At 43.3% G+C, this 27,750-nt stretch overlaps 1 protein-coding gene across 7 annotated transcripts in view; it reads right to left on the bottom strand.

Annotated features, from left to right (window-relative positions):
* LOC137379700 (ataxin-7-like protein 1) overlaps positions 1–27,750 on the bottom strand; it is a 269,395-nt gene that overhangs the window by 196,170 nt on the left and 45,475 nt on the right. For 5 of the 7 annotated variants that reach the window (XM_068050925.1, XM_068050924.1, XM_068050923.1 and 2 more), the window contains exon 3: positions 12,461–12,565. The exons of the other annotated variants lie outside the window; for them this stretch is intronic. In XM_068050925.1, the coding sequence (XP_067907026.1) occupies positions 12,461–12,565 (105 nt within the window). The remainder of the gene's footprint in view (positions 1–12,460; positions 12,566–27,750) is intronic. 7 annotated transcript variants of the gene reach the window in all.

Consider the following 27,750-nt stretch of genomic DNA (forward strand, 5'->3'; position numbering starts at 1 on the left):
TCCTCCATAGGACACAGGAACTGTAGGCATCCTTGTCTCCCACTGGTTCTGTTCTGCTCCCTTCTATTGTGTGCCACCTTGTCCTGCAAGAGAGAGAGCAGAAAGTCAGTGACTGTGCGGCACTGTGTTTGGGTGATGTGCCTGCCACAGCTGAACGTATGTGGAGGCAGCGAGAGCTGGGTGTGAGGCTAACATCACTGAAATGTGTGAGGGTGAGATGGAGTATCTGGATGTTAGGCGTGAGTCCTGAGTGCCAGGGACTGATGGGTGAATGATGAGGGTGCATTGAGCAGCAGAGATTAGTGGTGCAGTGAGTAGGAGATGTCATGTGAAGATGCATTCACGGACCTTGACCACCTGTGGGCTACTACTGCCAGGTCGTCAGGGCCAGACCCCTTGCATTGACCTCCCTGGCCACCTACTCCCATTCCATTTAGAAGGGGTTCCTTTAGGGTCTCCTGGCCCCCAGTAGAAACATGGCCTCCCTCCTGATCACCTCCAGCACTGCATCCATTAACCTGGGAGCCCTCTCTACCCTGATATACCATTTTCCTTGCTTAGAGTTACAGCAATAGCATTCAACAGCAGCCTCTTGTGAATCAGTGCAGTTTCCCTTTAAGAGGGAAAAGCTGCCTTTAAGAACAGAATGCTGGAGGCACCACGTGCTATTAGCACATGCTGCTCGGTCTCCTGCCGAGTGCTCAGGCAGCCAGCAGCGCAGGCCCCGCTCGGACTTATGCTACAAGAAGGTAAATGAGAAGGCAGCACCAAGTTTGTGTGTTGCCTGTCTCAATGACAACAGGCGCAGGCAGGTGACAAAACGTGGCCCCCTCGCCCAATATGGGTCAGAACCAGTTTCCTGCCCCCACCCCCCCCATCTTTTCTAGAAAATAGATCTTTTCTGCAAGGCAAAATTAAGGTTCGAGAGTCTCCTGAAAAGGAAGAACCATGTATTCCATCAAATATTGCAGCAAAATAGCACTTACACCATCAATAACAGGAGGAAGGCTTCTCTTCGATAGGAGCAAGTAACTTTTATTTAAATATTTTCCAAAACTTTGATGAGGTGGTGTTCAAGGTGCAGCATTTAGGATTATGCAGTGTGGTAGTTGACAAGAGAAGCTGAAAATTTAGAGGAACACTATCAGTCCAGGACAGATTGAGTCTCCTGTTCCTTGAGTGTTTTTTTTCTTTCACTGCATGAAGTTTCTGTTGCCTTATCAGGGTGCTTCTGTATATATTCCTTTCTTCCAGCTGATCAAAACCTGACACATTTTAATCTTTCTCCCCATGCCTGCACCCTCCGAAGCCTCCAAAGGCAGCTCTTAAACAATGCCATTGGTTTTAACATTTCTCCCCAATCAGTTCAGTTGTAACCTCCTCATTGCAGGATCCCATCAGCTACCTGACTGGCGACCGACTCACTTTTTTTTTTATAGCTTTCTCCCAGATTCTAGAAATAATCAAGTTAAGATCCCGACATGTTTTTAAGAAACAGGTTTTCCATCAACAGCTAATTTATATGGCTGCATTTGCAGACAACACACCACTAGGTGGTGCCATACTGGCACATGCACAAATGCAGCCTCATTGACTGGAACATCTCTGCCTGCAACATCTCAATAACGAAGATGACACAAAAAACCAAATTAAATCCCAACCCCCTCAATAGTCACAATAGGCACCTCCATCCCACTCCCAAAAGTACTCTGCTCCGTCCCACCATCGCCATTTCTCTTTACCATTCCCTCCGGCCTTGCCACTTCCCCCCCTTGGCTGCTCGCTCCCCACCTCGCCCCGTCACCCCTCACCCCCACTCCCCCAATCAGCTGCTCGCTTCCCCGCCTTAGCGCCCGGAGAAGCGGCAGGGATGGTGTGGGGGGGGGGGGGGGGGGCTGGAAGCGAGCAACTGAGAGTGGAGCAAGCGGCTGAGGAGGAGGAAGCGGTGAGGCAGGGAGTGAGTGGCCGGGAGGGGACAGGCAGAGAGAGGAGTGGCAAAGAGGGAGCAAGCAACCAAGAGGGTTTGGGGGGAGGGGGGGGGGGTTGGTGAGGGGCAGAAGCAGAGAGGCAGGATGGAGCAGCAAGCGCTGATTGAGGCAGGGATAGCACGAGGGATCAGGGTACTGTTGGGGGGAATGGAGGTGGCGATCACAGCCATTGACGGGTGAGGTAATGCTCAGAGGTGATTACATGTGACATCATTGCATAGTGACGCCAGTGCGCATACGTGCATTCATACTAGCAAATGTTCGGACGCATTAATGATGTCTGTGAACGCTCTGCGTTGTCAGGAGACACTTCAAATTTACATACGATATTCATAAAGTTCTGGTAGCAAATCCATTAATCCCAGGTGAGAATCATCCTGGCACTAGTTCTGATTACCTGTATGTTTTATTTACTTTGAAAAACCAATTCCTCTAATTTTGCATTAAAATAATTTTTAACACCATCAATTTCAGCTACCCATTATATGTGGTTTGTACAGTCATTGGGGAGGTATTAAAAGTACCTCTACTTACTTATTTCCATGAAAATTCTTGAAATGTAAAGAAACGGACTTTGAAACAAACCCTCCCGAGGTCTAAGAAAGTAAGTATGGATCAACAAAAGGGCACCTGCCCCACACCAACCCGTTCATACTCTATTCAAGTAACATTACTCAAGTCGAATAGGTTTCATTCCAATGCTGCCATTCCAATGGTGAATTACAAACAGGTCATGAAGTCACAGGGGTCTGTAGTTTCTGCTGTGATGTCGCAGCCTCTCAAATGTTTCGTGGCAGTGGGTAACTCCATTTCCTGTTTGGCAGTCAGGTCATGAGGCACAAGCATGCTCTTGCTTCAGAGGGTCATTATACTTATCTACATTCCTGATACACCCTGAGCTCACTGTACCAGTACTCACCCTCCAGACCATCCTAGTAACATTAATTTGATGACTGTGGTGTCATCTGTCCACAAAAGGGTCGAATGACCATATTGGAGGGATGAGAATATTGAAGAGCCACCTAGACTGCCCCCCAACCCCAATCTCACAAGACTATATGTCCGCATACTCTCATGTCAATTTGGTTCAGCTGATAGCACTCTCACCTCTGAGTCAGAAGGTTCTGCTTTGGGCCTCACTACTCCAGTATAGAAGTGAGGAAGTGCTGCATTATTGGTGATGTCATCATCCGGGAATACATTAAGCCAATCTTTAATTTGTCTTTTCTGAGGAAAATCAAGTATGTCATGTCACTATCTGAAAAACAGTATGGTCGGTTGTCCAATATTCCTGACTCAACCAGGGTTGGTTGGCATCCTTCCATCTATGAAAGATGATGGACACGCAACAAGTCATCCATTTAGGTGGGGTGTCTTCTCTCGATGCACCTTTGCTGATGGCTGTGAAGGCCTATCTTTGAGAGGCAGGTTCTGCAGCAAGTGCTGCATCTGAAGCTGCCAAGTGACACGGTGAGTTGTTGTTTTTGACGTGCGATAGTCAACATTTAGGGCCTTCATGACACACTTGCAAACATCCTTGAAGTGAAACTTTGGGTGCCCCACTGGTTGTCTGGTTCCGGCTACCTCACCATACAGGTGGTCCTTGGGCATGTAACTGTCTTCCATCCTGTGGACGTGTCCGATCCACTGAAGCCGCCTCAGTTTGATTAGTGCCAACACACTTGGGAGCTCTGCCTTTGAGAGGACTGCCACATTTGTGATTTTGTCCTGCCAGGATATACCCATAATGCACCGCAGACAGCAAAGATAGAAATTATTGAGCTTCTTTTCCTGGTTGGTGTAAGTCGCCCAAGTTTCACAGCCATTCAGCAAGGTGCTGAGAACACAGGTCTTATAAACTATCAGCTTGGTCCCAAGGTCAGTTTGGTATTGTCCCATGCACTTGTTTTGCAGGACAGTAGCTGCTTTTCTTATGCATGTATCAAGTTCTGCATCAAGGGACAGATTATCTGTCACCATGGACTCAAGGTAGCAGAATTTGCTAACCACTTCCAGAGGGGTGTTATTTAATGTGATCAGGGATGGGGATGCAACACCTTGTTCCATGACCACAGTTTTCTTGAAGCTTATAATCGAGGAGAACAAGTTACAGGTATGGGAGAGATAATCCATGAGACTTTGTAGCCGCGTTTCTGTGTGAGCGATTAGCGCAGTATCATCAGTGTAGAGGAATTCTCTGATCAGGAAATGACGCATTTTTGTCTTCACTTTCAGCCTTGATAGACTGTACAGCTTGCCGTCTGACCTAGTGTGCAAGACTCCTTCCATATCTGCAGGGAAGGCGAAGGTCAGGAGCATGGAGAAGATGATGCCAAACAGATTGGGGGCTAGGACACAACCCTGTTTCACTCCATTCTTCACTCCGAAACTGTCAGAAGTGGAGCCAAACTGTACAGTGCAGTGCATGTTGTCATGGAAGGAGCAGACGAGATTGAGGAGCTTTGGTGGACAGGCAAATATAACCAGTATAAACCAGTATCGGCAAAAACAGATACATCCGATTAATGATCTCGTTGTTGCTCGTGGAACATTGCTAATATGAAATGGCTGCCATATTTGCCTATATAACATCCATTGTATTTCAACAGTAATTCGATTTTTGAAGTATTTTGAGATATAACATTTCATCACGTCAGAATAGACACCGTCATGTATTGTAATTATTATGTGGTGGTTAGCAACTATATACCTGTTCCCACATTGGTCCTGCTGCTCCATTCTTTACAAGCTGGTGCAGATGAAGTACAATCCCATGACAGAACAATTTGTGGCCACTGTACTGGTCGGTTACTTTGATTGGATTTTGAGTTTTTGCATCTGAAAACAATGGCCTGGCAAAGAGAGATCTTTTAAAAAAGAACTCTCTCAGACATTCTGGAATCTAAGTCTTATGCAAAGGGCAGAAAGTTTCCATCTGGAACTTTTACCTACTGTTAGAAAGCAGAGACGGTCTTCAGCGAGCTCTCCTAGTTCCATCTTGACACAAAACTGTGACAGGTACGTGTAAATGCATGGTCCTTTCACATGCAGATATGTTGCTGTCACTGCTAGAACCCAAGAGTGGTGATATCCTGGGGTGGTAGAATCGCAGACGGCACAATTCTTGAAAGGGAATCCCTGGGATGAAATGATGGCTGGTAGTTCTGCTGCTGCCGCCATTGGAAGACTGCAGCGTTAGAGGTACTGATGAAGTAAATGCAATTAATTGCCAAAGTGATGATGCTTGAATCCTCCTGGGATGACATCAATTAAGATCGCTCAGTGCTTCTGTTAAGAGAAGGCCTGGCAAAGTCTTCATGGATAATTTGTCCCAATGAGCAGCATGGTCCAGACGACAGGTCTGACACTCACCTAAAAGTTCATTTTGTAAATGCAGCTTGACTGTGTATGAGATATTCTCAGAAAGATTAAAGTCTCATTCCAGAATTGGTCCAGGACAAAGCCATCATCAAAAGTCGACTGACCCGGTGACAAGCAAGGATTAAATCCTATATCAAAGATGTATAGATGTGGCCGCAGAGGGGTCGCTTAAGTATATCATGTGACATGAAGGAGTCTAATAAGGAAACATGAATGGCAAACTTTCTTTTTAAACCATATTTTAGGTAATGAACCTATTTTTAGCAGTGTTACCATCATCTGTATATTCAGAAATAAGATCAACAGTGTCACATAATTACAAGTGAAATAAAATTAGAATTGAATTACCAAAAATGGGTGAAAATTGCAAGAACTGTTGTTGGTGGCCACATACAGCATTCTAAACTTAAGTCACTAAAACTATAGACTACAATTCTATCAAGTTTTATGATTGCCAGCTAACTGAAGTTAATTTCCTTTAATTATCTAACAAAACACAGCATTATTTTGCTATGCTAAAGGTGCTATGCAAATGTAAGTGTTGTTTGTGTTTTCAAATTATGATCAGATCTGTAATATAAAGCTCGTGTTTAAATCTTGCTGGGTAATTGCAACACATCAGAAAGTAATATAAATAATGGGAAGCCATCCAATAGTGATTCTATTAGCATTGTAAATCTTTATACTAGTACCTGTACAGAATAATCACTTAAGAAAGTTACAACCCGATAGGGAATCCTTCCATTTGTTTCAACGGACACAAATTTAACTAACCTTCAATGAAAGTATGACCCAAAAGATACAACTCAAAGCCTAACAGCAAATTCCAGAAATTTTAAGAGCAGTACACGGGAAAATGAAGAAGTAATCTGATACAGGGCTCTTAATCTGTAAATGAAATGAAAATTGACAACTGTCCTGGAAGCAAAAAAAGACACCACCAAGAAGTTACAAAAAAATATATAGTCCAAGGGTATTCAAAATGCCTATGTGCTCTTGCATGAAGCAAACTGCCTACAGGAGATCAGGATCTCCCACCTGCAGTGTATCACTGAATCCCAGTTTCAGGGATCCTTCTGCTTTCTCTGGCTGGAGTGCCAGAAAAACAAAAAGTGTTATAGAGACATTGCGTTCCCAGTATTCATAGAAATAGTAAACATTCACTTTTGAAATTAACAGGGGGTGAAGCAAAAGAAAACTCAACAGATGTGCAGGCAGATTGTTGAAGGAAAATTAGAAAGCACGGGGTAAGAAAAACAAAACAGGACAGGGAAAGGAAAGATGAGAGGAGAAAGAAAAATATAAATAAAAAAAGGGAAAAGTGAGATAAAAAAAGAGAAAAGGTGAAACAAATAAAGGCCATATTTACAGTAGATTGAAGGAGTGTTGGTTATTTCACAGTGAGAGAAGCACCCATCACATTTCCAGCTTGCATTATCTGTGATTTTCAGCTGTATTAATAAAACTGCATCACTTAGATTACCACTAAGTATATCAAGGAATATTTTTTAATAGAAGAAAAACAAATTGCGTTCGAAAAATACTTCCCAATTGTGTTAGTGCACGGAAGACTTTACATTTGTGATAATGCAAACAAGCTTGAGCAGAAACCCGTGAACCATAAAATCAATTCGGTATCAGTTGCAATTTTGAACACAATTTGTGCCCGGATTGCCAATTGCACCTCAAGTGGAAGCTCTACCCTTTCATATTTGCATCTATCAATTTTTTCCATTATGAACTGCTACATCTGAGTTTATAATAGAAGCTGCTATGTAAACTTATCTGCCTGTAATTACATCCTGCATCCAACAGAGTTGCTGCAACACCAGCACTAGCAGGAGAGTGCAATTACAACATAGAATGGAAACTGTCTATGTAAATATGTTACGTGAATGTAGCAATTTATAATGGATATATGAAAATAAGGTCAGAACTTATAACATTAAAATGGGGGCTGAATGAAGTCTGCACGTTCTGTTCTATTAATCCCCACCCCAATTTAGCTGAAGACTAGACTTGATCTCGACTCTCCATGTGCAACGTAAAACACCAATGAATAAAAAAATAGTCATTTTCAGCTTTTTTCCTAAGCTTCAGACAACCAGTCCTCTCCCTGCCAAGTGAGTGGAACTCCTAACAGCGAGATCAGTTAGCCTTCAACTGACCTAAAAATATATAAGCAACAAACCTTGTATGCTTTCATCTATTCAAAAAAAAATTACAAAAATGTGTCTGGTGAACTGGAAGAAGAAACATCACTTAAAGGGTCCTCTTCAGAGTGATTCTGGATGAAAGAATGAAAAGTGGCACTAAAGCCACTAAGGGAAACAGGATAAATGACAACTTTTGAAGTGGTTGCAAGTGTTCTGAATGGATCTGACATTTAGGATCTAAAATTTCTTAATGACTCAGTAACAAAAGTACTGAGTATCATGGTATCCAGAATATATATAACTATTAATATACACAATCCAATAAATCAATCTATTGACCAATCACTTGATTACAAAAACCCAACACAAAACACACCCCAATCTCACGGACAAGTATGCTTGATATGGCTTAAAGAGAAGATATGCACAAAGTTTTAGCAAAACACATTTAAATTGTACAGTTGTCAAGAGTACTAATGTGCTTTCTCGCCAGCTGTCGAAGAAGCCTTGGGGAGTTGCTCTAGTGCATCTTGTAGATGGTGTACACGGTGCACCGATGGTAGATGGGGTGCCAATCAAGCAGGCTGCTTTGTCCTTGATGGTGTCGAACTACTTGAGTGTTGTTGTAGCTGCAGTCATTCAGGCAAGTGGAGAGTATTCAATCACATCCTTGAGTTGTGCCTTGTAGATAGTGGACAGGCTTTGGGGAGTGAGGTGGTGAGTCACTCGTCACATAATACCAAGCCTCTAACCTGCTCTTGTAGCCACAGTACTTATATGGCTGGTCCAGTTAAGTTTCTTGTCACTGGTAACCCCCAGCATGTTGACGGCGGGAGGATTCAGCAATGATAATGCCGTTGAACGTCAAGAGGAGATGGTTAGATTCTCTCTTGTTGGAGATGGTACTTGTGTGCGCAACTGTTACTTGCCACTTATCAGCCCAAACCTGAATGTTGTCAGGGTCTTGCTGCATTCAGGCAGGTACTGCTTCACGGTCTGAGGAGTTGCAAATGGTACTGAACACTGCAATCATTAGCGAACATCCCCACTTCTGACCTTATGATGGAGGTAAGGTCATTGATGGAGGAACTGAAGATAGTTGGGCTGAGTACACTGCCCAGCAGAACTCCTGCAGCAATGTCCTGGGCTGCAATTATTATCCTCAAACAACTACAACCATCTTCCTTTATGCTAGGTATAACTTCAGCAGAGACTTTTGCCCCAATTCCCATTGACTTCGAGTTTCCCAGGGCTCCTTGATGCCACACTCTGAGAAAAGCTGTCTTGACATTTGGAATTCAGCTCTTTTGTCCATGTTTGGACCAAGGCTGGAATGAGGTCTGGAGCCAAGTGGTCCTGGCGGAACCCAAACTAGACATCAGTGAACAGGTTATTTATGAGTACTTGCCGTTTAATAGTACTGTCAATGATAGCTTCCATGACACTACTGATGATTGAGGGTAGACTGATGAGTCAGTAATTGGCCAGATTGGATTTGTCCTTTTTTTTTGTGGACAGGACATACCCAGGCGATTTTCCACTTTGTCAGGTACATTCCAGTATTGTAGTTGTACTGGAACAATTTGGCTGGAGGCATGGTTAGTTCTGGAGCACAAGTCTTCACCACTACAGCCTTTGCTGTATTTAGTGTGTGCTCAGCCATTTCTTGATATCACATGAAGTGAATCGAATTGGCTGAAGATTATTGGCCTCTCACTGTATCTATGATGGTGGGGATCTCAGGAGGAGGCCAAGATGGATCAGCTACTCAGCACTTCTAGCTGCAGGTGGTTGCGAACATTCAACCTGGTCTTCTGGACACATGCAAAAGTGCTCAAGAACAGAGTTGGAAAGATATGTAGTATAGCCTGTGGAATGATTCGGGTTTTGCCAGCCCTTTCAAGGAAGTGGATCAGGCAAGAATTAATGGCAGCTGCCATAAATTCATAATCTACTTCTTGTAAAGACCTGCCGAATTACAGACTCAAAAACTGACCTTTTGTCGAAGGAGTTCAAGGTGCAGACTTCTCCAGATTCACTAGGATCATCCATAATTGATTTATGCAGACTTAAATACTCACTCTTTTCTTTTACTAACATCCCAAAAGATCATGTAAAAGGTCAAGTGTGCAACAGTGCTTCTAGGAATTTAATATCACAGTTCACAGATGAAGTTCTTTCAAGAATAGGTTGAGATTTCAAAATAAAGAACACTGTGCAGAGACTGGCTTCGTTAAAGTTCAACCAAACAGACGCAAGTTGAACTAAGCAAAATTGAACAACTAAGCAAAATTGAACACCTAAGCCTCGTTCTTCCCTACAACTGAGTTGCAAAATAAACTCATTTCATACCTTAAAACCTCCATGCTCAAGGATCAACTCTGCTGTTACCTCACATCAAACACCTAAATTAAATTTGAAAAATAAATTGCTGAAATTTCTGTATAATCTACCAACTGAATTATATAGACTAAAACAACCTTACAGAACCAGTGCAAGACTGCTGGCACAACCCATCATTTAGGTTTGTCACTAAATACAGCGGCAAACAGTACAAACTACCAATTGTGTTTGTCTTTCTCAATTTCCTCCTTTCAATATCTTATTCTTCCAGACAATTTCTATTGGTATTTGCAACATATTCCACTCTATGGCAAACGATCTGTCATTAATATGTGGAGCTTTGGTTTTTCATAACTCTATGGTATCAATGCACAACTTCACATGAAATGACAGATTTAAAAACATTCCTACTAAAAGATCTTTTGGAATGTTTTCAGTCTCCTTTGGGGCATTGTGAATCCTGAATGACTGAAATGTTAATAAATGACTCTCAATGCTTCAGCTCTGGTACCTAGAAGGAAAGATTCCTTCCTCTGTGTACCCCAGTTATGAGAAGCTAACAGCTATTTTCCTCTCAGTGAACTAACTGCAACCGAGGCCAACTCAGGTTGAAACTTAGCAGACCAAGCGCAAGTAAAATGGCTTAAGCAACCTCAGCTTTACTGTTGTCTCTGCAATTACTGTCAACAGCATTAAGAATATTTCTTCAAAATCCAGGAACTATGCATTGGGATACAACTATCAGTGTGCATTTTGTTGGCTTACAATGCCAGAATTTCTTGTTGCTGATATTAGCAGATAAAATGTTGTATGATTTTTTTAAATCCAGTATTTCAGCAGAGACTTAAAACGCGTATGTGTTAAAATAATGGACAACGGATAATCGTACAAGTAAAGTAAGCATTCATTTGATCATATCAATTTCTACCCTATAGTAATTCAAGAAATGCTATATATTTTACCTCAGAATGTCCATTTTGATTAATTCCTGCCAAGGGAATAAAACATTGTCCTATTGCTCAATAGAAACACTTGAGAAAGATTTTATCTGTGTGCTGTCATTATATGAATATAATTATAAAAACTGTGTGCAAAATTGTGCCACAAAGAAGGAATAATTACACTATGCGTTTTGCGATTTATAAATCAGCAAAAGTGCATTTATTAATTATACAAGAAAAGTTGCGCTGTCTGATCAGTTTCAAATTTCAATTTTTGGAAAGGGCATCAAATTAAATATTAAGCAAGTCATCAGCTTACCAAATTGGTTGGTACAGCCCAAATACAGAACAGTACACAGATAATTTGATTGTTCATACCCTGTTCTTCACAAGGCCCTTGACATTGTTTCAACATTTTGTTCTGCAGTTTAGTAGCTGGTCAACTGACATTTATTGGATGAAAAACAAGAGAGTTTATTCATTGCACTATGTGCAAGGTGCTCAATATATACTTGAGCAGCAAGTGGCGATATTTTCATCACTGCACATCAACCTTTTCTCATCCAAAGGGTCCAAACAATCAGCTACAAATTTCTGATAGAAAATAAAGATTGTTTGATATTGAACTAACGGGTACATTTCATTTACAGTACCCCCGTAGGAGGGAGGTAAAGGAAATGTGGTCCTGATAAGATTTCAATTTGGGGGCATTGGCCACTGTATGGGAGCGATCACAACTCTTTGAAGATTATAATCTTCCATCATCCATCAATACCACCTGATCCCAAAGACTTTCACATTCACATTGCACTGAGGTGCTGCTAGTGACTTCAATTTTCCTGGAAGGGGCTAGAGCCCACAGTTGTCTGGTCGAGAAGCAAGAGCACCAGTGACCAAGTAAATTAGACCAACAACAATGGAACTCCATAAGATTTCTCAGAAGGAAAACAGTTGATAATAGTGCCAAACCCAAACACTGGATTGGATCAATTGTTCAATAATAAAATATTCAAACACAAAAAAAAATCCATCAGTACAAAACAGAGTCTTAATTACATCAAAGGTAACCAGACAACTGCACAAAAACATGCTAAAATTTTCATGATGATCATTTATTCAACTGTTAAATTTTAGAAAGGTTAGACTAAATATATTTAATTATTCAACAGCACTGCCTATACTGTAGACACTGCTTATAGATCAGGTCTCAGACAATAATAGATAAGAATTCTTATTTAAGTGTGCTACCGAATTTGAAATAAACACCAAGCATTATTATAAATATACGACCCTTAGTAAACTTAACAATGGAAAGTGTTTTCACACCTTCTTTATATTTAGAAACCCTAAATGAAAATATATAAATGTCTAATCATTTTGTTTTTGAAAAAACTTAATGTATTCAAATTTACCATTCAGTCTCTTTGTTTCGATACCTTTATAATCTGGCCTGACTGGGATCAAAGATCAGAACTTTCATTATTTTCCTCCTCTTCACAGATGCAGAATGAGTAAGAAAGGTACTTTAAATCAAGTAGACCCAAATCTCAACTCAGCTCATGATACACAGGGAGTCTTATATATGTTCGTGAACACCCAGCAAGATGTACCTCTGCAGAGATTATTTGCATAGAACTATTCTGTAGCTTACCGCAATGCCCATTGAAAGCTTGTGGCTTGACTACCTGGTTGCAGTGACTGCATACAACTAGGTAAAATTCATCATGAGCTGGACAGTGGCCAAACAAGTGCATATCTGTAACAGAAAGAATTTGTGTCATTGTGCTGCAGAGTTGTACATTCCAATATTACTGAGCATGCACAGTGGAAGACACAATAAAATGGACTTCTGATCCAAAACGTTTTGCAGAACTCTCAGTGTTTTAATAGGTACATCGGTAATAACAGTTATAGTTGAACCATCTTGACAGAGAATAGAAGATAGTGGACTGTTTTAGGTGGGGAGGGGGCGCAAAAACAATCAATGATGGCCTTAGAATGATCAATGGTAAAACTGTTTGATGATATTGTGCACCCACAATACACTATGTTCCCATCTGTTGTACTGTATGCAGTCTTAGGATTCTTACCATGGTGGTCAATCTTCATACCTGTAATTTTTATTTTCTTTTACTGCTGCCAATTCTTTCCTCCTTCATGTTATTGGAAGCATAAAGGGAAATTTTAACCCCCCCGAAAAGGTGGGTTTATATAGGCTGGGGTGGGGGGCCTGGTTAAAGTATTAAAAGTCTGAATCCCACCCCATCTCGCCCACTTCCATGTACCTCATTTTTAGTCACCATTTGTAATTTACTGGGCCTCATGCCTGCCTAGACAATCCCCCGCAATCTGACACCCCTGTGGCCCACCCATTCTCCCCCATCCCAACCCTCCCCAAGACATCCAATTCCCCCTCCCCAGGCCTGAGACCCCACCTTCTCCCATAAAGGCCACTGCTCACCCTACCCTGACCTCTCCTGTGGCCTCCTATCTTCCCCCCGCCAAGTCCTCCAAATCCCGCAAATCTCTCACCACGGAGGCCTCTGATCCCTGTCACCAAGACTTTTGACCCCCCCCTGCTTCCCAGGCCTATGATTGCACCTCCTCCCCACGAGGTTTCCAAAACCCCCACCCCCCCCCGACCTTCCTCAGAAGCCTCTGACCTCCTCCGCCCACCAATGCCTTGGATTCCACACCCAACCCCACTCTTTACCTCCCCACATCGACGTCTCTGATGTCCACTCGGCAAAGGCCTGCTTTAGGTCGGGAAAAAGGACCCGACCCGAACCCGACCAAACCACAGCGGGCCACAGCCCGACCCGGCCCGAGTCCCTCAGATTTTGCCCCGAGCCCAACCTGACTCAAACCCGCCACTAGTCGGCCTGACCAGACCATCCCTTTATTTATGTTCCTGACATTGAACCTGTAGGAAGCTGCAGCGTATGCGCGAGACATCATAGCGACGTCACTCGCTCACTGCGCAGACTCAGTTTCGTCCCAGACCAGCAGAGCACTTACAGTGTGTGTCCGGCCTGACTCAATCTGGACTCGGCCCGACCGGACCTGAGCCTGAAAGCCGGCCCCAGAAGATGGGCCCGACCCAACCCGAACCAGACACAGGTTGTCGGGTCCCGTCGGGTTCGGGTCGGGTCGCAGGCCTCTATCAAAGAACAAAGACAATTACAGCACAGGAACAGGCCCTTCGGCCCTCCAAGCCTGCGCCAATCCAGATCCTCTATCTAAACATGTCGCCTATTTTCTAAGGGTCTGTATCTCTTTGCTTCCTGCCCATTCATGTATCTGTCTAGATACATCTTAAAAGACGCTATCGTGTTCGCATCTACCACCTCCGCTGGCAACGCGTTCCAGGCACCCACCACCCTCTGCGTAAAGAACATTCCACGCATATCCCCCCTAAACTTTTCCCCTCTCACTTTGAACTCGTGACCCCTAGTATTTGAATCCCCCACTCTGGGAAAAAGCTTCTTGCTATCCACCCTGTCTATACCTCTCATGATTTTGTACACCTCAATCAGGTCCCCCCTCAACCTCCGTCTTTCTAATGAAAATAATCCTAATCTACTCAACCTCTCTTCATAGCTAGCGCCCTCCATACCAGGCAACATCCTGGTGAACCTCCTCTGCACCCTCTCCAAAGCATCCACATCCTTTTGGTAATGTGGCGACCAGAACTGCACGCAGTATTCCAAATGTGGCCGAACCAAAGTCCTATACAACTGTAACATGACCTGCCAACTCTTGTACTCAATACCCCGTCCGATGAAGGAAAGCATGCCGTATGCCTTCTTGACCACTCTATTGACCTGCGTTGCCACCTTCAGGGAACAATGGACCTGAACACCCAAATCTCTCTGTACGTCAATTTTCCCCAGGACTTTTCCATTTACTGTATAGTTCACTCTTGAATTGGATCTTCCAAAATACATCATCTCGCATTTGCCCTGATTGAACTCCATCTGCCATTTCTCTGCCCAACTCTCCAATCTATCTATATTCTGCTGTATTCTCTGACAGTCCCCCTCACTATCTGCTACTCCACCAATCTTAGTGTCGTCTGCAAACTTGCTAATCAGACCACCTATACTTTCCTCCAAATCATTTATGTATATCACAAACAACAGTGGTCCCAGCACGGATCCCTGTGGAACACCACTGGTCACACGTCTCCATTTTGAGAAACTTCCTTCCACTGCTACTCTCTGTCTCCTGTTGCCCAGCCAGTTCTTTATGCATCTAGCTAGTACACCCTGAATCCCACGCGACTTCACTTTCTCCATCAGCCTACCATGGGGAACCTTATCAAACGCCTTACTGAAGTCCATGTATATGACATCTACAGCCCTTCCCTCATCAATCAACTTTGTCACTTCCTCAAAGAATTCTATTAAGTTGGTAAGACATGACCTTCCCTGCACAAAACCATGTTGCCCATCACTGATAAGCCCATTTTCTTCCAAATGGGAAAAGATCCTATCCCTCAGTATCTTCTCCAGCAGCTTCCCTACCACTGGCGTCAGGCTCACCGGTCTATAATTACCTGGATTATCCCTGCTACCCTTCTTAAACAAGGGGACAACATTAGCAATTCTCCAGTCCTCCGGGACCTCACCCGTGTTTAAGGATGCTGCAAAGATATCTGTTAAGGCCCCAGCTATTTCCTCTCTCGCTTCCCTCAGTAACCTGGGATAGATCCCATCCGGACCTGGGGACTTGTCCACCTTAATGCCTTTTAGAATACCCAACACTTCCTCCCTCCTTATGCCGACTTGACCCAGAGTAATCAAACATCTGTCCCTAACCTCAACATCCATCATGTCCCTCTCCTCGGTGAATACCGATGCAAAGTACTCGTTTAGAATCTCACCCATTTTCTCTGACTCCACGCATAACTTTCCTCCTTTGTCCTTGAGTGGGCCAATCCTTTCTCTAGTTACCCGCTTGCTCCTTATATATGAATAAAAGGCTTTGGGATTTTCCTTAACCCTGTTTGCTAAAGATATTTCATGACCCCTTTTAGCCCTCTTAATTCCTCGTTTCAGATTGCGCCTACAATCCCGATATTCTTTCAAAGCTTCGTCTTTCTTCAGCCGCCTAGACCTTATGTATGCTTCCTTTTTCCTCTGAGCTAGTCTCACAATTTCACCTGTCATCCATGGTTCCCTAATCTTGCCATTTCTATTCCTCATTTTCACAGGAACATGTCTCTCCTGCACGCTAATCAACCTCTCTTTAAAAGCCTCCCACATATCAAATGTGGATTTACCTTCAAACAGCTGCTCCCAATCTACATTCCCCAGCTCCTGCCGAATTTTGGTATAGTTGGCCTTCCCCCAATTTAGCAGTCTTCCTTTAGGACCACTCTCATCTTTGTCCTTGAGTATTCTAAAACACGGAATTGTGATCACTATTCCCAAAGTAGTCCCCTACTGAAACTTCAACCACCTGGCCCGGCTCATTCCCCAACACCAGGTCCAGTATGGCCCCTTCCAGAGTTGGACTATTTACATACTGCTCTAGAAAACCCTCCTGGATGCTCCTTACAAATTCTGCTCCATCTAGACCTCTAACGCTAAGTGAATCCCAGTCAATGTTGGGAAAATTAAAATCTCCTATCACCACCACCCTGTTGTTCCTACATCTTTCCATAATCTGTTTATATATTTGTACCTCTATCTCACGCTCGCTGTTGGGAGGCCTGTAGTACAGCCCCAACATGGTTACCGCACCCTTCCTATTTCTGAGTTCTGCCCATATTGCCTCACAGCTCGAGTCCTCCATAGTGCCCTCCTTCAGCACAGCTGTGATATCCTCTTTGACCATTAATGCAACTCCTCCACCTCTTTTACCTCCCTCTCTATCACCCGGGACTCTCCACCCCCAGAAGTCTCCAATTCCCCCCACCACTCCCCATGAACTCTCCAATCTCCACCCCTGCCCCACCAATCAAAGTCTCCAATCCATCCCAGAGGTCTCCAACCTCACCCTCCTACACTGCCTTCAATGCCACCTCCAGGTCCTTCCATCACTTGCCCCCACCCCAAGGCCTCTGACCTCAGACCACCTTTTCCCCCACCCCACCCCACCTCCCATCTTACCCCACCCCAGAGACTCCAGGATTGGGAATCCACTCACCCCTGGGGTCAGAACCCCCAACCCGGTCAGGGCGAGAACCTACTTGGTCCTGCAGTCTCCTCTGAACTGCTCCCCACCTGACTAGAAACCAAACCTATCAATCAGGCTGGCTTCCAGTCGGGGAACCCGTCAGTGAAGTCACACCCACACTGTGGAGTTAAAACCCCGACTTCCATCGACTCCCTGCACACTTCCACCCATTCCCAGCAAGTACTGTAAGTTAAAATTCTCCCTATAATGTTCTTGCTATTTTATATAATGTGATAGGAAGTATCAAAGAGACCCAAGTAAATAAAAGATAGTGGTCTTATTACAACAGAAAAAGCCAATTTTAATGAAAAGTGTTTTACCAGCAACAAATTCTACACATTATAATTTGGCCCTTATCCCAGTGGAAGCTTCATTAAAGTTAGCAGGCAGCCCAAGAGAAGAATTTTGCCAATTCGATCTACCCCATAATTACAACACTTATCAGTACTCATATATGTGAAAGTTGTGAATGACAATTTTCTCCAACCTTTTTTTTAAACAAATGGATGATGATATGGCACACTGTCCTGGCACTTTGAATATAGTTGAAGCTGACAGATGAAAGATAATTCTCTTTACAGGCTTTAATTGAAATTATTTTGAGCAGTCTAAACCCAATCCTCTGGATAGAGGCCCAAAGCACAAGACTACCCACAATTAAGTAAAATTATCCAATTTTGTACTAATTGTTCTCCAAAGTCATAAAGGTGACTTATGCAAAAAAACTGAACATTTATATTGTTTGTAGTAAGAAATATGGTTCAGCACAATGTTGGGTCAGATTTTTTAAAAACTGTATTCTGCATTCAAACCTAAATTCAACCTTGAGCTCAGCTTTAAACCCCACATCCTAACATCAAAACTGGTTATTTCCATCTCTGCAACAGTCCCCACCTCCACCCCTACCTCAGCCTCTACAGTGAAAACTTCATCATGCTTTTGCCATTTCCAAAACCAACCACTCAAACGCTCTTCCTGCTGGTTTCCTATCATTCACCCTCCATAAATTCCAAATTGTCTAAACACCGCCATACACATCCTGTTACACACCAAGTCTACTCACCTATCATCTGGTCCTTACTTAGCTATGCTGGTTCTCTATCCACCAAAGCATTAATTTCAAAGTTCTTGTCCTCATCGGTAATCCCCTCCATTGCCTCACCTACCCTAATTATACAATCCAATAACCTCCAGCGCTAAATCCATCACCAAACACTCCTTTGCACAGCCTTCTAGACATCCCCCTCCCTCCCTTCCCCCCACCATTGATGGCAGTGCTCAGCTGCATCAGTGCTATTGCTTGGGACACCTTTGTTAAACCTATTCAACAGCAGATCGCATTTATATAGTACATTCAATGTAAAAAAAATCACAGAAGGCATAAATCATAAAAATGGATGTTAAGCAAAGAGAGAGAGAGAGTGAGAGTGTGTGGGAAAGGTGAGCGAAAACGTAGGGCCCTCCTTTAAATCTACCTCTTGGACTAACGAAGGAGTTGAATTTTATAGGAGGGAATTCCACCATGTGCGATTTAGACAAATGAGGGAGAGGGTAATACACAAGAGGCTAATGTCAAAGAAAATAATTTTCAAGGGTGCAGAGGGAGATTACAGAGATAGGGAGGGGCAAGGAACACTCTCTTCATCTCTTCAACCAAGCTTTCAGTCACCCCTCCTAACCTCTCATTTTCTTGCTCAGCTTACATCTGTGTGTGTGTGTTTGGGAACTTTCTTTATATTAGAAGTGCTATATAAATGTAAGATGCTGTTGTAAAGCACTAACAGATTAAGTACATGAACATCGAAATCCCAGAATGGAGCAGTGTTCCACTTCATGGTATTGATGTTCCTTTATGAATGTGGGGGGGGAACGTTTTTCAAAACATCAGAGATTGGAATGTTTCAGATTTGGACCTGGAGCCTGCGGATCCTTCAAAGAATAAGACATGCTTTCCTCACACTACTACTGGCAAATACTTAGACAACTTCTCTGTCAGTTTATCCACACATTCAATTCAACTTTCAAATGCAAAAAATAACATTTCTCTCACTTCACTTACATTGACAAAAGCCAAGTGACACATTTGTGAAAAAAAAATGCAAACTCAAGACACTTAATAAAATCAATTTGTCATGGATCCTAACGTTTATTGACAAATGTGAACACCTTGCCAATGGAAAAGAAGTGAACGCAAAAGATGTTCACACAACAGTGGTATCTGAGAAGTCTGGTATTGTAACTGACCCCAAGCCAAATGGCTTGGACATTACTCTGTTAATGGCACTGGAATATTTGTTTACAAATACAAAACAGAAGCCAATGAATTAAATGAAAGATACTTTACTCAAGCTTTATTTTTTAATAATTCAAGGGCAAATAAGGAAAACACAGAATCTGTACTCTACCTTTTCTTTCACTTGACAAAGGGAAAAAACAAAACTGGATGGCTCCCTCGTGCCCATAAAAATGGTTTATATACATGTATTATTTAAGACAGTCAAAATTAATATGTTGGTTAAGAATAGCACAGGAATATCAAGCTTTTACTGCATTTATTTATATCAATAAATGAGTTGACACAACTTCCAACAGCGAGGAGCAAAAAAGCAACTCAAGAAGTGGTTTGGTAATGGTCTTCTGAAGACAGCAGAGACGTCAACATTTTACTCATGCCATATTCATTCATAGAGAGCTCATGCAGTTGTTTCTTGGCTGCACTGCTGCTCTGAATTCTGCCCCACACTATAAATGGAGTAGATTCCAGAGCACCAGCAGCCAATACAATCTGATTATGAAATATATATAGGGCATTCCTGAAACAGATGGATGCATTTAATAATTTGCTGTACTTGGTTTGAGTTATTTATCCTTGCATCCATCAAGGACCTAAAACAATGGTGAACATTCTTACTGTAAGTCAAAGTCAAACTTACCCCCATAGGGTGCAACTGCCCCTACAAAGCCTTGCTCCATTGATGCCTTTGATACTGTGCCTCTGTGGATCTTGTACTGTGTAATGAGACAGGGGAGGCGGTGGCGTAGTGGTATTATCACTGGACTAGTAACCCAGAGACCCAGGATATTGATCTGGGGACATGGGTTTGAATACCACCACGGCAGAAGGTGGAATTTGAATTTAATTACTAAATCTGGAATTAAAAGCTAGTCTAATGATGGCCATGAAACCATTGTCGATTGTTGTAAAACCCATCTGGTTCACTAATGTCCTTTAGGGAATGAAATCTGCTGTCCTTACCTGGTCTGGCCTACATGTGACTCCAGACCCACAACAATGTGATTCTTACATGCCCTCTGAAATGGCCTAGCAAGCCACTCAGTTGTACCTAACCACTACGAAGTCAATAAAAAGGAATGAAACTGGACGGACCACCCGGCATCGACCTAGGAACCAAAACAACAACGGCAAACCCAGCTCTGCCAACCCTGCAAAGTCCTCCTGACTAACATCTGGGGGATTGCGCCAAAGCTGGGAGAGCTGTCCCACAGACTAGTCAAGCAACAGCCAGACATAGTCATACTCATGGAATCATACCTGACAGACAATGTCCCAGACACTACAATCACTATCCCCTCGTATGTCCTGTCCCACCGACAGGATAGACCCAGCAGAGGTGGCGGGACAGTGGTCTACAGTAGGGAGGGAGTTACCCTGGGAGTCCTCAACATCGACTCCGGACCCCATGAAGTCTCATGGCATCAAGTCAAACATGGACAAGGAAACCTCCTGCTGATTACCACTTCCGCCCTCCCACAGCTGATGAGTCAGTACTCCTCCATGTTGAACACCACTTGGAGGATGCACTGAGGGTGGCAAGAGCACAAAATGTACTCTGGGTAGGGGACTTCAATGTCTATCAAGAGTGGCTCGGTAACACCGCTACTGACCGAGCTGGCCGAGTACTAAAGGACATAGCTGTGAGACTGGGTCTGCGGCAGGTGGTGAGGGAACCAACACGAGGTAAAAACATACTTGACCTTGTCCTCACCAATCTGCCTGCCGCAGATGCTTCCGGCCATGACTGTATTGGTAGGAGTGACCACCGAACAGTCCTTGTAGAGACGAAGTCCCGCCTTCACATTGAGGATACCGTCCATCGTGTTATGTGGCACTATCGCCACACTAAATCGGATAGATTTCGAACAGATCCAGCAATGCAAAACAGGGCATCCATGAGGCCCTGTGGGCCATTAGCAGCAGCAGAGTTGTACTCAACCACAATCTGTAACCTCATGGCCCGGCATATCCCCCTCTCTACCATTACCATCAAGCCAGGAGACCAACCCTGGTTCAATGAAGAGTGCAGGAGGGCATGCCAGGAGCAGCACCAGGCATACCTCAAAATGAGGTGTCAACTTGGTGAAGCTACAATCCAGGACGACTTGCCTGCCAAACTGCATAAGCAGCATGCAATAGAGCAAGCTAAGCGATCCCATAACCAAAGGATCAGATCTAAGCTCTGCAGTCCTGCCACATCCAGCCGTGAATGGTGGTGGACAATTAAACAACTAACTGGAGGAGGTGGTTCCACAAACATCCCCATCCGCAATGATGGGGGAGCCCAGCACTTCAGTGCGAAAGATAAAGCAGAAGCATTTGCAACAATCTTCAACCAGAAGTGCCAAGTTGATGATCCATCTCAGCCTCCTCCTGAAGTCCCCAGCATTACAGATGCCAGTCTTCAGCTAATTCGATTCACTCCGCGTGATATCAAGAAACGACTGAAGGCACTGGATACTGCAAAGGCTATGGGTCCTGACAATATTCCAGCAATAGTACTGAAGACCTGTGCTCCAGAACTTGCCGCACCCCTAGCCAAGCTGTTCCAGTATAGCTACAACACTGGCATCTACCCGGCAATGTGGAAAATTGTCCAGGTATGTCCTGTACACAAAAAGCAGGACAAGTCCAACCCGGCCAATTACCGCCCCATCAGTCTATTCTGAATCATCAAAGTGATGGAAGGTGTCATCAACAGTGCCATCAAGCAGCACTAGCTTAGCAATAACCTGCTCAGTGACACCCAGTTTGGGTTCCGACAGGGCCACTCAGCACGTGACCACATTACAGCCTTGGTTCAAACATGGACAAAGGAGCTGAACTCAAGAGATGAGGTGAGAGTGACTGCCCTTGACATCAAGGCAGCATTTGACCGAGTATGGCATCAAGGAGCCCTAGCAAAACTGAAGTCAATGGGAATCAGGGGGAAAACTCTCTGCTGGTTAGAGTCATACCTAGCACAAAGGAAGATGGCTGTAGTTGTTGGAGATCAATCATCTGAGCTCCAGGACATCACTGCAGGAGTTCCTCAGGGTAGAGTCCTTGGCCCAACCATCTTCAGCTGCTTCATCAATGACCTTCCTTCAGTCATAAGGTCAGAAGTGGGGATGTTCGCTGATGATTGCACAATGTTCAGCAACATTCGTGACTCCTCAAATACTGAAGCAGTCCATGTAGAAATGCAGCAAGACCTGGACAATATCCAGGCTTGGGCTGATAAGTGGCAAGTAACATTTGCGCCACACAAGTGCCAGGCAATGACCATCTCCAACAAGAGAGAATCTAACCATCTCCCCTTGATATTCAATGGCATTAAAGCTGCTTAATCCCCCACTATCAACATTCTAGGGGCTACCATTGACCAGAAACTGAACTGGAGTAGCCATATAAATACCATGGCTACAAGAGCAGGTCATGGGCTAGGAATCCTGTGGCGAGTAACTCACCTCCTGACTCCCCAATGCCTGTCCACCATCAACAAGGCACAAGTCAGGAGTGTGATGGAGTACTCTCCACTTGCCTGGATGGGTGCAGCTCCAACAACACTCAAGAAGGTCGACACCATCCAGGACAAAGCAGTCCGCTTGATTGGCACCCCATCCACAAACATTCACTCCCTCCACCACCAACGCGCAGTGGCAGCAGTGTGTACCATCTACAAGATGCACTGCAGCAACGCACCAAGGCACCTTAGCCAGCACCTTCCAAACCCGCGGCCTCTACCACCTCTAAGGACAACAGCAGCAGATGCATGGGAACACCATCACCCGCAAGTTCTCGTCCAAGTCACCCACCATCCTGACTTGGAACTATATCGTCATTCCTTCACTGTCGCTGGGTCAAAATCCTGGAACTCCCTTCCTAAAAGCACTGTGGGTGTACCTACCTCACATGGACTGCAGCGGTTCCACCTCCTTCTCAAGGGCAATTAGGGATGGGCAATAAATGCTGGCATAGCCAGTGACGCCCACATCCCATGAATGAACAAAAAAAAAAAATTCATAGTAAAGGAACTTATAGGGCAGAGTGAACATAATACAGTAGAATTTCACATTAAATTTGAATGATATACTTCAATCCGAAACTGAAGTCTTAAAGTTAAATAACACCAATTCTAAAGGGTTTAGGGGTGAGTTAGCTGAGAACTTAAGAAATAGGAGCTGGAGTAGACCACAAGTCCCATCAAGCCTGCTCTGCCATTCAATAATATCATGGCTGATCTCGGGCTTCAACGCTACTTTCCTGCCCACTCCCCTGATCCCCTGAGACACCAAAAATCTGACCATCCCAGCCTTAAATATTTTTAACGATGGAGCATCCACTACCCTCTGAGGTTGAGAATTCCAAAGATTCACAACTCTTTGAGTCAAGAAATTTCTCCTCATCTCAGTCCTAAATGATCGGCCCCTTATCCTGAGACTGTGCCCTTGTGTTTTAGATTCCCCAGCCAGCGGAATCAACCTCTGTGTCTACCATCGAGCCCCTTCAGAGTCTTGCAAGTTTCAATAAGATCACCTCTTATTCTTCTAAACTCTAGAGACTATAGGCCCAATTTACTCAGCCTCTCATCACAGGGACCAATCCAGTGAACCTTCGCTGTACTGCTTCCAGTGCAAGTATATCCTTCCTTAAACAGGGAGACCAAAACTGCACACAATATACTAGGTGTGGTCTCACCAAAGCCCTGTACAATTGTAGCAAGACTTCTTTATTCTTGTACTCCAATTTCCTTGCAATAAAGGCGAACATGCCACTTGTCTTCCCAATTGCTTGCTGTACCTGCATGCTAACTTTGTTTTCCTTCAAAGAGCACACCCAAGTCTCTGAACATGAACATTTACAAGATTCACGCATTTTAAAAAATATTCTGCTCTTCTAATCTTATGACCAAAGTGAATAACCTCACACTTACCCACATTATACTCCATCTGCCACCTTGTTGCCCATTCACTTAACCTGGCTATATCTCTTTGCAGCCTCTCTGTCCTCCTCGCAGCTTGCATTCCCATCTACCTTTGTATCATCAGCAAACTTAGATACAATACTCTCCGTCCCTTTGACTAAGTCATTAATATAGATTGCAAAAAGCTGAGGCCCAGCACTGATCCTTGCAGCACTCCACTAATCATGGCTGTTAAATTCCAGAAAGCTTGTTGTGGAAGGATAATGCTGAAGCCCATCTTTACTCAGTTTTACATTTATTGTAGAGAGTAAAAGGATTATAAACATGTCGCTCCTCATCAAAAACCTCCACCAGTCTCAGTAAGTATCTGCTTATAAATGCTCAAGTAAGACTCCAATTAACGCCCTCGGCCGGCATATAATTAAACAATTGACATACAATTAACAGTTTAACAATAATCTGCCAATTTGAAATGCCTCATTTATGCTTACGCTTTGCTTCCTGTCCATTAGCCAATCCTCTATCCATGCTTATATATTACCCCAAACTCCATGAGCCTTTAGCTTGCCTATTAACCTTTAGTGTGGCACCTTATTAAATGCCTTTTTGAAAATTCAAGTATACTACATTTACTGGTTCCCCTTTATCTACGCTACTAGCTACATCCTCAAAAAACTCTCAAATTTGTCAAACAAGATTTTCTTTTTGTAAAACCATGTTGACTTTGCCTGATCATGCTATGATTTTCTAAGTGCAGTGTTAAGACTTCCTTAATAATAGATTCCAGCACTTTCCCCGATGACTGATGTCAGGTTAATTTTTCTCTCCCTCCTTTCTTGAACAGCGGTGTTACATTTGCTAATGTGCTCAGACCATTCCAGAATCCAGGGAATTTTGGAAAATCATAGCCAGCGCATCCACTACCTCTGCAGCTATCTCTTTTAGAGCCCAAGAACATAGGCCATCAGATCCTGGGGATTGGTTGGATTTTAGTCCCTTTAGTTTCTCTAATATTTTTTCTCTACTGATGTTAATTACCTTAATTTCCTCACTCTTTGCAGCCCCTAGGTTAACCTCTATTTCTGGTATGTAACTTGTGTCTTCTATTGTGAAGAGACACACAAAAAATTTTTCCATTGTCTCTGCCATTTCCTCATTCCCCATAATAATTTCTCCTGTCTCTGCCTCCAAGGGATGAACATTTACTTTAGCTTTCTTCCTTTTTATATATTTGTAAAAGCTCTTACAATCTGTTTTAATATTCCCATCTAATTTACTCTCATTCTTTTTTCCCTCATCAACTTTTTGGTGGCCTTTTGCTGGTTCCTAAAACACTCCCAATCATCAGGCTTGCTACTATTCTTTGCAACATTATACGCCTCTTCTTTTAATCAATCAAATACTATCATAAACTTCCTGAGTAAGCCACGGATGGATCTTTCTTGCTGAGTTTTTATTTTCCAATGGAATGCATTTTGTTCAACATTTTAAATTGTTTCTTTAAATGCTTCCCATTGTATGTTCCCGCGAAGGGGAAAGGTAGGGTAAACAAATCCAGAGGTCCCTGGATGACAAAAGAGACAGAGATTAAGGTAAAGAAAAAGTGTGCTTATGAAAGATGCCAGATAGAAATTATTATTGAGAACCAGGCTGAATATAGAAGGTTCAGAGAAGAAGTGAAAAAGCAAATAAAAGCAGCAAAGAAAGAGTTTGAAAAGAGACTGGCAGTTAACATAAAAGGGAATCTCAATGTTTTCTATTGAAATATAAATAGTAAAAGGGTGGCAAAAGGCACATACACGATGGGCTGAATGGCCTCATGTGCCGTAATTTTTCTATAGCTTTCTAAGAGGGAGTTGGGCTGATTAGGGACCAAGAAGGGGATTTGTGCATGGAGGCAGAGGGTATAGCTGAGGTATTAAATGAATACTTTGCATCTGTCTTTATCAAGGAAGATGACGTAACCCAGGCAATAGTTAAAGAGGAAGTAACTTAAACATTAATAATGTTTAAAATCGATAAGGAGGACATATTGGATAGGCTGTCTGTACTTAGAATGGATAAGGCACCAGGACCAGAAGTGAGGGTGGAAACTGTGGAGGCATTGGCCATAATTTTTCAGTCTTCCTTCGACTCGGGGATGATGCCAGAGGACTGGAGAATTGCAAACGTTACACCCTTGTTCAAAAAAAAAAGTGTTAAGATAAGCCAGCAACTACAGGCCAGTCAGTTTAACTCCAGTGGTGGGGAAAATCTTAGAAAGAATAATTCGGGACAAAATTAATAGTCACATGGAGAAATGTGGGTTAATTAAGGAAAGCCAGCATGGATTTCTGAAGGGAAAATCATGTTTAACTAACTTGTTGGAGTTTTTTTTTGAAGAGTTAACAGAGAGGGTTGATAAGGGAAATGCAGTTAAAGTGATGAACATGGACTTTCAAAAGGTGTTTGATACAGTGCCGTACAAGAGACTTGTGAGCAAAGTTACAGCTCATGGAATAAACGGAGCAGTAGAAACATGGATACGAAATTGGCTTAGTGACAGGAAACAAAGAGTAGTGGTTAATGGATGTTTTTCGGGCTGGAGGAGGGTTTGTCATGGAGTTCCTCAGGGGTCAGTGTTGGGATCCTTGCTTTTCCTGATAATGTATAAATGACCTAGACCTTGGTGTACAGGGCACAATTTCAAAGTTTGCAGATAATAGAAACTTGGAAGCATTGTGAACAGTGCAGAGGATAGCGTAGGACTTCAAAAGGACACAGACAATTTGGTGGAATGGGCAGACAGGTGGCAGATGAAGTTCAAAGCACAGAAATGTGAAGTGATTCATTTTGGCAGGAAGAACATGGAGACACAATATAAAATAAAGGGCACAATTCTAAAGGGGGAGCAGGAGCAGAGGGACCTGGGTGTATATGTGCATAAAAGTATTTGAAGGTGGCAGGACAGGTTGAGAGAGTGGTTAAAAAGGCATACAGTATCCTGGACTTTGTTAATAGGGGCATAGAGTACAAGAGCAAGGAAGTTATGCTGAACATATAAAAGACACTAGTTCGGCCTCAGCTGGAGCATTGTGTCCAGTTCTGGGCGCCGCACTTTAGGAAGGATGTGAAGGCATTAGAGAAGGTGCAGAAAAGATTCACGAGAGTTATTCCAGGGGTGAGGAACTTCAGTTATGAAGATAGAATGGAGAGGGTGGGACTGTTTTCCTTGGAGAAGGAGAAGGCTGAGAGGTGATTTGACAGAGGTAAAAGTTTCTATAGGTATGTGAAGAGAAAAAGATTGGTCAAGACAAATATAGGTCCCTTACAGTCAGAAACAGGGGAATCTATTATGGGGAATAAAGAAATGGCTGACCAACTAAATGCATACTTTGGTTCTGTCTTCACAAAGGACGACACAAATATCATACCAGAAATGTTGAGGAACATAGGGCTTAGTGAGAGAGAGGAACTGAAAGAAATCAGTATTAGTAGAGAAATGGTGTTGGGGAAATTGATGGGATTGAAGGCCGATAAATCCCCAGGGCCTGATGGTATGCATCCCAGAGTACTT

The sequence above is a fragment of the Heterodontus francisci genome, chromosome 18, assembly GCF_036365525.1.
Source record: "Heterodontus francisci isolate sHetFra1 chromosome 18, sHetFra1.hap1, whole genome shotgun sequence".
Taxonomy (NCBI): Eukaryota; Metazoa; Chordata; class Chondrichthyes; order Heterodontiformes; family Heterodontidae; genus Heterodontus; species Heterodontus francisci.